Below are 14,029 nucleotides of genomic sequence, written 5' to 3' on the forward strand. Positions count from 1 at the left end.
TCCAAAGGGTTTACTATGGACCCTAATAAACTTCAGGCAATTGTGGAATGGGTTCGTCCCTCTAATCTAAAAGCTACACAACGTTTCCTTGGGTTTGCAAACTACTACAGAAGATTTATCAATTCATTTTCTTCAATTGTAGCTCCAAATGTGAATCTAACCAAGAAAGGTGCTGATCCTGCTCATTGGTCACCACAGGTGGTAAAGGCCTTTGCGGACCTTAAAAAAGCATTTATCTCTGCTCCTGTTCTCTGGTATCCTGATCTGCCTTTCATTATAGAAATGGATGCCTCTGAAGTAGGTGTTGGAGCTATTTTTTCACAAGAGGATCCAGTCAGTCATAAGCTCAACCCCTGTGACTTTTTCTCTCTAAAATTTCCCCCTGCTGAAGTGAACTATGACGTAGGAAATTGAGAGCTCCTTGCAGTCAAATGTGCTATAGAGGAATGTAGGCACTGGCTGGAAGGGAGCAAGGCATACAGTAACCATATGCTTTATCCCTGAGTTTTCTGTCTAACAATGAAGTCCCTAAGCTTCTGGAGCCGATTCTTACCCCAGGATGCATTCTTGCTGGTGTAACCATGAATCTTGCCTCAAGTCCAGTCAGCACAGATGCAGACCCTATCTGAGACTCCTTCATGACTCCTGTTCATTTCAGAGAAACTCAGATCAGCTGTGTTATCTGAGTTCCATTCCAATAAGACCTCAGGACATCCAGGGGTTAATAAGATTTTACACCTTCTCTCTTGCTCAGTATGGTGGCCAACCATCTAGACAGACGTTCAGGAGTTTGTTAGGGCCTGTCATGTCTGTGCCAAAAACAAGTCTCCTTGTGTTCTTCCTTCTGGACAATTACTTCCTCTGTCTGTACCCTCCAAGCCATGGACCCATTTGTAAATGGATATTAATGTGGACCTGCCAAAATCTTCCAAATGCTCGGTCATCTGGGTAGTAGTTGATCATTTCAGTAAAATGGCTCATTTCATTTCCCCGTCTAAATTGCCTAATGCTAAGGACCTTGCCTCATTGTTCATTTAACACATATTCCGTATTCATGGCCTACCACAAGACATTGTTTCGGACAGAGGCTCTCAATCATAGCCCATTTCTGGAGGTCTTTTTGTGCGGAACTGGGGATCAATATCAGTCTTTCATCAGGGTATCATCCACAGTCCAAAGGCCAGACAGAACGGGTTAATCAATCGTTGGAGCAATATCTACAATGCTATATCTCCAAATACAAGGATGATTGTGATGACCATCTACCCTTTGCAGAATTTGCGTATAATAATTCTGAACATTCTTCAACTTCCATGTCTCTTTTCTTTTGTGTTTCCGGTATTCATCTTAAATGTAATACTTTCACTCCTTCACAACAGTCTAGTTCTTCTTTTTCTCCTGTGTCTCGCCTCAGGAGGATTTGGAGGGTAGTACATCAAGCCTTGGAGGATGCGGCAGCCCGGTCTAAGAGATTTGCTGTCAGAATTGTTCTTTCAAAGTAGTAGGAGACATGGTGTGGTTATCTGCTCGAAACATCAAGCTCAGCCAGACGGGGTCAAGTACATTACTTGAAAAGGTTACGGTCCTGAGGAGAGAGCATGGGTGCCTGGGAAGTTCCTCCATGCTCCTGAACTAAAAAAAGGTTTCTTCAAGAGATTTCACCAGAGACCAGGTTCTAGGTTTTTTTTAACCCCTCTTCACTGTTAGTGCTTTGAGGCTTGTGTCCTGGCTGTTGCTTAGGAGCCGGGATGCCGCACTTCCCGCTGACCACAGCTTGGCACCTAGCAACATGTGTATGCCAGGCGCACAGCCTTCCGGCCCCCACCAGGCGCCTAGCAACAGGCTGACTTAGGTACATGCACCAGAGCAGCTGCATAGAGTTTATTAATTGAGACTCCTGGGTTCTATTAGTGCAGCACCATTTATATTCCCTTCCTGGCCTCTCCCAATTCGATGGTGATAGTTCCTGCTCTTGTGAGAACCTTTCAGCTCCTGTGAGAACCTGTCAAGCCTGTGTTTCTGAGACCCTGCCTGACTGACTTCCTCATCTGATCCAGCTAGCCTTGTATTCAGGTTTTAGTGTGAAGTTTCCACACAGGCACTGTCTTGCCTGCATTTCTTTATTGTATCCACCTTGTGCATTGTTGCATTTTGAAATAATTTGTACTTACAGTCTTGTTGTTCATAACACCCTGTGCATTGCTGCATGTGTATAGTGATTGTATTTTGATTATATTCCAACCATTGTTGCATTGTTGCATGTACATGCATTTCTCATATATTACTCAGTCTGTGCCTTAGCACAGTAGTAAGGTTGTCTCAGGTGACGTCTCGCCAAACTGCATTTATCTCTGCCCAGCCTCCGATAGTCACCTTGTATCTACATAAAACCTGGGGGCATCTGAGTATGGGGTGGACCAAATTCACCCTGGAAAGGCGGCTGCTATAGGCGAAGTCTTCGGCTGCAGGAGACTAAAAGACTACTGGGTAATGGGTAATTGCGTGCGCATCATAAGCCACCACCTATAAACCTACGGAACTGAGTGTAATTATAGCACTGATCCTCAGATGTTGTGGAGAGGAGACCCTGCCTGCGAAACCACCAGCTGTACACTGCATCTGAGCCGCTGCACACCCAGCTCAGTACAGCCGATACTCACCCAACAACACATTCCTTTGATCCTCACCCACAGTGGAGAGAGATTTCTGCAAGCAGTCACTGACAGCTGCATTTGCACCGTACCTGAGCCACTGCACACCCGGCTCAGCATATCCGCAACTTACCTGCCAGCATGGTTCACCTGATCCTCATCTGCTGTGGAGAAGGGATCACGCCAGCGGTCTCCACAGGCTGCACTTTCATCTCATCGGAGCCGCTGTATACTCAGCGCAACTGCAATCCACTTGTTACCCAGTCTGTGGACGCAAGGCTGGAGTAAGTTTTATTATCTTCGAATGAATCACATTTTTCAACTGGAACTAGCATAATTGTTACAGAATGTGAGATAATTAACAAGATAATTAACTAAGCTACAGTGGGTACGATACTCACTTTACTCATATTTCTTTGTTATTCCATATGGATGCCTGATATCAAATTTTTTATTCCATTGGTTTCAATATAAAAGACTTGTATCTAAGAAGATACAATTTGTTTCCAAATCACATTATACTGTGTCACAATATGTATTTCATTGTGGCCAGCAGCATGATTTAGTGTATTCCTGAATTCTAGGTCATTAACTATTATTTGTTGTTCTTATTTGTTTAATATCTATGCTATGCTATTATATACCACACTGTTTTAATAAAAATGTATTATTTAATACACTCTTCCAGCACTCCCTCCTTTTTTCTTTTAACTACGTACCATTTTTTGTAGGTCAGCCCATCCCTATTTTGGTGAGCACAAGTTTTCTTTGCATTTCTTGGTGTTACGCTGAACCCCAATGGAAAAATCTTTTGATTTGGAAGATTGATAAAGCAGAAACCCAGTGTAACATGTTGGTGAAATATAATGTGATATGAAACAAAGATGCATCATCCTATAACCTCTTATCACACAGAAAAAATGTGTTTCTGTTTTTCCACGCAACCTTAAAAATGTAAAATAAATTTTAAAAATGTAAAATAACACAAAAAGGCGACTTCTATGGAGCTATTTAAGGATCTCCATTCATTGACATAAGAAAGAAAAAACGTACTACACATTGCTACCCAACTCTCCCTGTCTATTGTACCATTCATATACAGAAAGCAGTAGAAAAGACAATCAAGATAGTGGCAGACTAAAATGAACATATACTGTACATATTACAATTAAATATGGTAAAAAGTAGATACATTAATACACTCTAATTTGTTTAATGTAGGAACCAATCTCAAAGAAACAAAACACAATTATTACAGTAGTCGTTACACTACGGCTATTGTCAGACTTACATAATATACAGTAGCCTATGATTCCTCTGCTGCTTATGGATCACACATGAATCAGTGCAGCTTTAACTATGGAATTTGGTCATTTGGATTACTGGTTCCTGCACAGCGCAGAGCAGCCAGCAGAGAGCGCTTCAGGTTTGCATTGCCGGAAACTAATACAACAGAGTGCAGGCTTGGGTAGGCGGATACACAAATACTACAAATGAAAAAATAAAACAAATCCTCTGCTTGGAAGCTCAAAAGCATCACGTGTGAACTTATAACATACAGAACATAAAAAAACAGAAAAGAGACCATGTTTCTAATGGCACTTAGGTGGGCATCTAGTTGGACATGGGTGAATCCTGAATTTTTTCTGCTCATGTTCCTGGTGTGTTTCAGAAGTGATACAATCAGGAGACAATTGGCTGCACAGAATATGAGGAATGGTACCATAGATCCTGTGAGTGAGATGATAAGTATGTTTCCATAATTTATTTCCACAATTTCATCTCCAGTGCTAGAGCTGTTACTGTCCTGGGTAGAATTCATGTGGTGTACTGGGTACATGCACCATACTATGGGTAGACTGGAGAGAAAAGACACCAGCAGTGACGTCAGGAGCAGCCAGGGGACCATCCTGGAGATGTTCATCTTAAACCTCATGAATAATCTGTTGCTGTAGTTTGTGATCTTCACGCAGTAGAACACGCAGAGCACGGTGCCCCACCACAAGCTGCAGAACTCCACAAATATCAGTGCAACTTCATAATATTCAGAATTCTTTAATATTATGATTGTATGAGTAACACTTGCCACAGCAACCTTCTCAATACACATAATTAGAAGAATGATCCTCACCACTCCCAGGCTGGCCATGATAATGTCAATGGTTTGAAGAGCTTGAAGCTTCAACCACCAAATGAAGACTTGTGTCACAATAAATGCATTGAGTAGTAATCCGAGAGATATCACAGAGCAAGCAACAGAAGATAACAAGATCAAGGCTACAAACTTCATATTTTCTTCACAGGTAGATAAAACTTTGCCAGAGCGTCTGATTCCTTCAAAACCATCAAGAACTGTCTGGTGTAATGTGGAGACTGTCAGAGTCTATACTAAATATAGGATAGTTCACTTTGTGTTTTGCATGACATTTGACTACCAAGCTTCAAAGAGCTGCTGCAGGGTCATCATTACATTTGCATGCAATGGGTCATTTTCTTACTCAGGTTTAATGGGATGTCTCTCCTTGTGCATGTGGTAGATATGTGTTAATTGTGAGGGATGCTAATGATGTTATACTGGAAGGGAAATGCCATTTTACCTGTAATATGCCAGTGTTTAGATTCATTGCAAAATAATGAAACCATTTTTTTAAGAAAAGAGATTGTTTTTCACTAGTTGTCATTATATATAGAGAGACTATTGAACATTTTCCTATTTATACTTTTAAAGCACTACTAAATATATCCCAGTGTAGCCAGTGGTTGCCATAGTAAATAAGATATTGGAGAGATGATAAACACTCTAGGCTGTCTGATCAGCTATACGCACTAGCTATGATGGATACAGATGTGTTCTCACTACCCTATTCTCCAATAGCAATTTCCGAATGTTTGTCTTATTTTCACCACAGTAGTTAAATGCACAAGTATTCAGAACACTACTATTTACTTTGCATGCAGCTTTGGTGTGCGAAACAGATGCTAACATTACTGAAAGCTTAAAGTCATGGGGTCGATATGATTCAGACACGCCATGCATCACGCATCATATTGTGCTTAATGTGCAACTTTATACCAACTCCACTGCAACAACAACACAAATCTTAAGCATCTTTGGCTTTATCTACATTCCAACCCAAACTGTTTACAGCCAGCGATCGCTCATTTAATTCCTAATGGAATTAAAGGAGCTAATGGAACGTCGTCTTGTAGCATGCTGCATAGCAGCAAAGATGAGCATGGCTACATCTGTATATCATACCCTCCAACATGACCCATTCCATTAGGTACAAAATGCTCTGTTCCTGGACTTCCTTTCCAGTGGCAGTTACAGAGGTGAGGCTGCAGCACAGTCCAAAATGTAAATAGGGGAGCCACACCAACTGCCACTCCAAACACTGCCAAACATCGCCGACCAGGGCTTGTTGGCAGTTGGTGTGGTTCCGCTGTTTGAATTTTGGACTGTGCTGCAGCCTCGCCTATGTAACTGCCACTGGCAAGTAAGTCCAGAAACAGAGTATTTTGTACCTAATGGAACGGGTCATGTTGGAGGGTATGGTATATTAAAATTAATGTACAAAAGTCAGAGAGTCGCTACCCTTGGCTATGTTGTGAAAAACCAATGAGTGAATAAAGACACATCCGTAGCTGTACTAAAAATCACTATTTGTAAGTGCTATTGTGTGTCCATTTTTAGCATACAGTAAAAATACAAGTATGTGGATGGATGACAACATATTTTTGATAGATACTTATGTATCAGCTGCAGACATTTCCATGTACTGGGATATCGTTACTTGCTAGAGCTGAAACTTACCCCATCAACTTTACACTTTCTATCTGTGAGAGGGCTTATAAATTATAGGTGTCTTATACCCCTTTCACATCGCAATGCTGGGTCCCACCCAGTCCCACACTGCACCTGACCCGGTATTTAACCCGGGAATAACAATGGTTTATTCCCGGGTTGAATGACTGGGTCAGGTGACCCGGGAATTCGACCATGGCCCCTTTCACATTGCACAGCGACCTCTGTCAACCAGGCAATATTTCGGGTCGATACCGGGTTATTTTTGAGGTGTGAAAGGGGTATTACTAGCATATTTTCACATAGGTGTTCCATTGTGGATCAATTTATGTATCAGTGGTCTTATGCCAGTGCTGAGTCCTAGGACCAGTACATTATTGTCCCAAAGACTGAAGCAAGCTGGAGCTATCATGGCATATTCAGATGATTAGTTTTAGCCACCTAAATATGTCTTCCACAGACATATACTTCAAGACCAAGGAATCCTCCTACTTATAACCATTCACGTACAGGCTATGAGAACTACAACCATTCAGATACAGGAACAGTAGTGGGTAAAATATTGGAATGTTTTTCATCATTCTCTGATTTGTGGACACTTTTAACCAATGATAATTTAGAGAAGACTATCGGAGATTCTGATTGAGTTCAGATTGCTGTATTGACATTAGACATTTCTCTTATCAATACTATGTATAAATATTACACTGTTTTTGCAGTTTGGTCTGTTATGTCTGCAGTACTACACTATAGGGGCATAAAGGAAGTTGATATCACAAATGGTCAAAAATCATTAACATGAATTCCATTTTATCCCTTGGATTAAATGTAATCTAATGGATAGAGTGAAGTATGGACTCTTCATTTTTATATCAATATTCCTGATGAACAAATGAATAGTATGAGTGATATATGCTCATGAGTGAGGCATTGCAGTTTCTGTACCAAACTCTTCCTATGCAGTGATGTTGTGAGTTCAGTGTGACTGTATTATGAAATCCATTCTCTTTATTCTCATGAGCACTTATTTTTGTATTAATCATGACTTCTAGTTACAGGTCTATGGCAGAGCAATGGGGACCATGTTTTCCCCAAGTTTTGATATAGCAGTTGTGGGTTGGTTCTGTGCTGAACTGAGGTGACAATGAGGTGACTCATGAGCACTTATTTTTTTATTATTCTTGAATTCTAGCTACAGGTCTATGGCAGAGCAATGGGGACCATGTTTTCCCCAAGTTTTGATATAGCAGCTGTGGGTTGGTTCTGTGCTGAACTGAGGTGACAATGAGGTGACTCATGAGCACTTATTTTTTTATTATTCTTGAATTCTAGCTACAGGTCTATGGCAGAGCAATGGGGACCATGTTTTCCCCAAGTTTTGATATAGCAGCTGTGGGTTGGTTCTGTGCTGAACTGAGGTGACAATGAGGTGACTCATGAGCACTTATTTTTTTATTATTCTTGAATTCTAGCTACAGGTCTATGGCAGAGCAATGGGGACCATGTTTTCCCCAAGTTTTGATATAGCAGCTGTGGGTTGGTTCTGCGCTGAACTGAGGTGACAATGAGGTGACTCATGAGCACTTATTTTTTTTATTAATCTTGAATTCTAGTTACAGGTCTATGGCAGAGCAATGGGGACCAGGTTTTCCCAGAGTTTCACCACCCTACAGTAGTTACAGGTCTTTGGCATGGGATTGGTATAGTATCCAGCCGCACAGGATGCCGAATGTCATTATACTGATATTGGCATCCCAAGCGGTGGAATGCCAGCAGGAGGGCAAGCACAATAATGCCCCTTGCGGGCTTGTTGGAGAGCTACACTCACCACAGGTTCTATTCTCCCTCTATGGGTGTCGTGGACACCCATAAAGGGGGAACTACCTACCTCGCCGGTATACCGGCGGCAGTATGGTAACCCAGTCGGGATCCCGGCATCGGTATTGTGACACCCGGGATCCTGACGAATGGTATGCTGACCGCATACCTTTGGCACAGCGATAGGGACCAGGTTTGCCCAGTTTTCACCAAACTCTATATGGGGTTGTTTGAAAAGTATTTCAATTGTTCTGTGATTTTGGGGAAAACTTGCTCCTCTAAAAGAGATAAAATTATGATTTATTTTTTTTGTTTGGTATCGGGGTGATGATGTTATGTCTAAATTTGTTGCTCACCTTAACTTCAACCATTTCAACCTCACTATCATGAGAACACATCACTCTACTACTATTCACTTCTTGACTATTAGACTAAATGTAATTGAAAATGTAGTACATACCTTTTTTAAAAATAAATTGATGTTAAAAGTTACATAGACTATACTGTTAATCTTAATAAAACATGATTAAAAAATATTTTCTAGGACAGTAAAAACATATTAGATGTCATTGCATCATAGACCAAGTCTCAGAACGGACAAAAGCCTAATCAGTGAAACAATACCCTAAAACTATACAGTAAGAAGCTTTTGTAGAACACGTTAAAACTAAAAAGTAAAATGTGAAATTTGATAGTTCATCAGCATTTGTATGCCTCTAATAAATTTGAAAACATTATTTAATATAATTTTCTTATTCTGTGTATTGATCCCATGCTGGAAGATGAGCACAAATTGGTTGTCAGCTATATGAGTGTGTTTCGTATGTGGCGCCTCCAGATGTATTACTTGTAAAAATATTTCACATTGTACAAATTTACATCTCGTACTACAAAAGTGACATAATTTATTGAAATTTTAATAATTTGGAAAACAAACTATTGTATATCTTTTACACTGTCCTTATAAAAAGAAATGTATAGGCTATGCGACTAGATCTCTTAATTTCAGATTTCTACAACATAAAATGAAAAGACTAAACACAGAAAATAATCAGTGTTCACCATTATTTTGTGAGTGCTCTTTCATCAAATTCAGATTCACAAAGGGCTTGAATACAGGTTTTTCTAGGTGCACATTTTTAGAGCTGTGTATCCAGCAGGGCTTAACCACTTGTCTGGTATGGTTGCATCATTTGAAACCACACCAGGCAGTGCATTATCTGATCTGGTCACAAACAATGCAACCAGTCAGATACACAGAGTGGACGGCTACAGAAGATATTCTTCTAGCAGCCACCAATCGTCCCTCTGCCTCCTTGCACCCTTCTCCACTGTCTGCCATGCTGCCGATCACTATTAATCAGTCAGCACAGCAGGAACCCGACAGCAGCACAGCAGACCCCCTCCAGAGTGGAAAAAGCCATTGGTGAATTCACAATGGTGTTACGATGGTGATGATCCGATGCTCTGATGATTGAAAAAAAATCAATATTTTACAAATATTAAAATATTTATATATATTTTTAAATAAAATTGTTTTGAATAAGTTTAAATATATGTTATTGACCTAATTCAATCATAGAAAATGACAATTTCTTAGCAGTTTTGGAAAGAAAGTTGACAGTTGACAGTTAAGTGGTCAGTGAGACAATTGAGTTTTCTTTCAATGATCAACTTTTCATGCAGCAAAAATAATTTTGGGCAAACTTTCTCCAGTGTGATATGAATACTTTAAATTAGAGATGAGCGGGTTCGGTTCGTCAAGATCCGAACCCCCCCGAACTTCACCTATTTCACCTATTTTACACGGGTCCGAGGCAGCCTTGGATCTTCCAGCCTTGCTTGGTCAACCCGAACGCGGCCGAACGTCATCATCCCGCTGTCGGATTCTTGCTAGATTCGTATTCTATATAAAGAGCCGCGCGTCGCCGCCATTTTCACTCGTGCATTGGAGATTGAACGGAGAGGACGTGGCTGCGTTCTCTCCCTGAAAAGCTCCGTAATCTGTGCTCAGTGTGCTGCAAATATCTGTGCTAAGTGTGCTGCAAATATCTGTGCTCAGTGTGCTGAAAATATCTACGTTCTCTGCCTGAAAACGCTCCATATCTGTGCTCAGTGTGCTGCAAATATCTGTGCTCAGTGTGCTGCATTGTGGGGACTGGGGACCACCAGTATATAATTATAGTAGTACAGTACAGTAGGCCATTGCTGTATCTTGCAGCTCTGTGTCAAGTATACTATCTCTGTGCTGCGTTATTGTGAGCAGTATATAGCAGGACAGTGCAGCATTTTGGTGACCAGCAGTATACATATAGTACAGTACAGTAGGCCATTGCTGTATCTTGCAGCTCTGTGTCAAGTATACTATCTCTGTGCTGCATTATTGTGAGCAGTATATAGTAGTACAGTGCAGCATTTTGGTGACCAGCAGTATACATATAGTACAGTATAGTAGGCCATTGCTGTATCTTGCAGCTCTGTGTCACCTCTAGTATCCTGATCAGTGCTCAATATCTGCTGCATTGTTGTGACCAGTATGTATACTGTATTGTGCTACGTGTGTTATACATCTGGTGATTTTATACATCCTGTAATCTGTATGAGCGATGTGTGAGATACACCAGGGGATTATACACCCTGTATACTGTACTGTGCAACGTTTGTGATACCCCTGGTGATTATACACCCTGTATACTGTACTGAGCGATGTGTGAGATACACCTTGGGATTATACACCCTATATACTGTACTGTGTTATGTGGGAGATACACCTGGGGATTATACACCCTATATACTGTACTGTGCGATGTGTGTGATACACCTGGTAATTAATTATACACCCTGTATACTGTACTGTGCGACGTGTGTTATACACCTGGTGATACTGATTATACATCCTGTAATCTGTACTGAGCTATGTGTGAGATACACCTGGTAATATCTGTGCTCAGTGTGCTGCATTGTGGGGACCACCAGTATATAATTATAGTAGTACAGTACAGTAGGCCATTGCTGTATCTTGCAGCTCTGTGTCACTTCTAGTATCCCGATCAGTGCTTAATATCTGGGCTCAGTGTCAGTGCTGCATTGTGGTGACCAGTATACTACAGTACAATAGTCCAGTGCTGTTCTCGCTGCTCAGTGTCAGTTCTCCGTAGTATCATCAGTGATCAGTATAATCAGTTCTCAGTATAATCAGTGCGCTGTTAGACATGTGCCCGTTTTCCGCCATTAGTGCAGTGGGATTTAGACAATTGATGAAGTTATTGTGTCCCCGGTACAAAATCCCATCTAGATTCCACTTCACTAGGCAAGCGATAGCAAGATTTTACCAATTAATATCAGTGATTTATAATTACTAATTACAGTGATCTTGCCAAATAATTCCAGTGATTTTGTCATTTTCTTCCAGTGATTTGGACCAATAATACCATTGATTAGAACGAATAATTCCAGTGATTTTGTCATTTTCTTCCAGTGATTTGGACCAATAATACCATTGATTAGAACGAATAATTCCAGTGATTTTGTCATTTTCTTCCAGTGATTTGGACCAATAATACCATTGATTAGAACGAATAATTCCTGTGATATTGAGGTGTTTGTGTCGCTTAGCTTAGCCGTCCAGCGACCACAGTGCACCTCTTTTTCTCTTTTCTTTGCATCATGTGCTGTTTGGGGCCAATTTTTTTAAGTGCCATCCTGTCTGACACTGCAGTGCCACTCCTAAATGGGCCAGGTGTTTGTGCCGCCCTCTTGGGTCACTTAGCTTAGTCATCCAGCGACCTTGGTGCAAATTTTAGGACTAAAAATAGTATTGTGAGGTGTGAGGTGTTCAGAATAGACTGGAAATGAGTGGAAATTGTGGTTATTGAGGTAATTAATACTATAGGATCAAAATTACCCCCAAATTCTATGATTTAAGCTGTTTTTGAGGAGTTTTTGAAAAAAAAAACCACCTGAATCCGACAAAAAAATTTCAGGGAGGTTTTGCCAAAACGTGTCCGAATCCAAAACACGGCCACGGAACCGAATCCAAAACCAAAACACAAACCCCGATAAATTTCCGGTGCACATCTCTACTTTAAATACAGTTATCTTATTATTGCATCCAGAGGCGGAACTACCGGCAGTGCAGGCAGTGCACTGCACTGGGGCCCGCCTCTGTCCAGGGGCCCAAGCATGTAATGAGTCAAACTGACTCATTACATGCCGCTGTGCGCTGCAGGCAACCGCTGCCCGCAGCGCACAGCCGCCCGGAGATAGGAGCTGAGCAGCGGTACAGACGGGGGAAGGAGGAGGGAGCCGGAGGACGGAGCCGCAGCAGCGCTTTGTTACTGGTGGAGGCGCTGCTGCTGCTGCTCCTCTGCTTCCCTATAGGCTGTCTTCCGAGAACAGCCTATAGGGAAGCAGAGGGGCAGCAGCAGCAGCGCCTCCACCAGTAACAAAGCGCTGCTGCGGCTCCGTCCTCCGGCTCCCTCCTCCTCATTCTCTACTGCCCGGGAATCGTCGTCTGACGCAGCTGCACCGAGGAGCCTGAGGGTAAGTATAATTCTTCTTTCTTTCTTTCTTTCTTTCTTTCTTTCTTTCTTTCTTTCTTTCTTTCTTTCTTTCTTTCTTTCTTTTTCTTTCCTTCTTTCTTTCTTGTGCCTGCCTGCCGCAATGTGTAAAAAGGGGGGACTACCTGCCGCAATGTGTAAAAAGGGGGGACTGCCTGCCGCAATGTGTAAAAAGGGGGGACTGCCTGCCGCAATGTGTAAAAAGGGGGGACTACCTGCCGCAATGTGTAAAAAGGGGGGACTGCCTGCCGCACTGTGTAAAAAGGGGGGACTGCCTGCCGCACTGTGTAAAAAGGGGGGACTGCCTGCCGCAATGTGTAAAAAGGGGGGACTACCTGCCGCAATGTGCAAAAAGGGGGGACTGCCTGCCGCAATGTGTAAAAAGGGGGGACTGCCTGCCGCAATGTGTAAAAAGGGGGGACTACCTGCCGCAATGTGTAAAAAGGGGGGACTGCCTGCCGCACTGTGTAAAAAGGGGGGACTGCCTGCCGCACTGTGTAAAAAGGGGGGACTGCCTGCCGCAATGTGTAAAAAGGGGGGACTACCTGCCGCAATGTGTAAAAAGGGGGGACTGCCTGCCGCACTGTGTAAAAAGGGGGGACTACCTGCCGCAATGTGTAAAAAGGGGGGACTGCCTGCCGCAATGTGTAAAAAGGGGGGACTACCTGCCGCAATGTGTAAAAATGGGGGACTGCCTGCCGCTATGTGTAAAAAGGGGTAATCTGCCCGACGCAATGTGTAAAAATGGGGGACTGCCTGCCACTATGTGTAAAAAGGGGAATCTGCCTGCCGTAATGTGTAAAAATGGGGACACTGTCTGCCGTAATGTGTAACAAGGGCACGCTGTCTGCCGTAATGTGTAAAAAGGGCACGCTGTCTGCCGTAATGTGTAACAAGGGCACGCGGTCTGCCGTTATGTGTAAAAAGGGGTAATCTGCCCGACGCTATGTGTAAAAATGGGGAATCTGCCTGCCGTAATGTGTAAAAAAGGGGGGCTGCCTGACGCTATGTGTAAAAATGGGGAATCTGCCTGCTGCTTTGTGTAAAAAGGAGGAATCTGCCTGCCGTAATGTGTAAAAATGGGGACGCTGTCTGCCGTAATGTGTAACAAGGGTACGCTGTCTGCCGTAATGTGTAACAAGGGCACGCTGTCTACCGTAATGTGTAAAAAGGGCACGCTGTCTGCCGTAATGTGT

At 42.3% G+C, this 14,029-nt stretch overlaps 1 protein-coding gene across 1 annotated transcript; it reads right to left on the reverse strand.

The window, feature by feature from the left end:
* Positions 1 to 1,675: 1,675 nt before the first annotated feature.
* On the reverse strand, positions 1,676 to 8,672 carry LOC134910822 (taste receptor type 2 member 4-like). Its single transcript, XM_063919206.1, has 3 exons — positions 8,631 to 8,672; positions 4,084 to 5,007; positions 1,676 to 1,894 (listed from the first exon to the last, which is right to left on the reverse strand). The coding sequence occupies exons 1-3, from the start codon at positions 8,670 to 8,672 to the stop codon at positions 1,676 to 1,678; spliced, it is 1,185 nt and encodes a 394-aa protein (XP_063775276.1).
* Positions 8,673 to 14,029: the final 5,357 nt, after the last annotated feature.

This window comes from Pseudophryne corroboree, chromosome 4 (genome assembly GCF_028390025.1).
Source record: "Pseudophryne corroboree isolate aPseCor3 chromosome 4, aPseCor3.hap2, whole genome shotgun sequence".
Classification (NCBI taxonomy): domain Eukaryota; kingdom Metazoa; phylum Chordata; class Amphibia; order Anura; family Myobatrachidae; genus Pseudophryne; species Pseudophryne corroboree.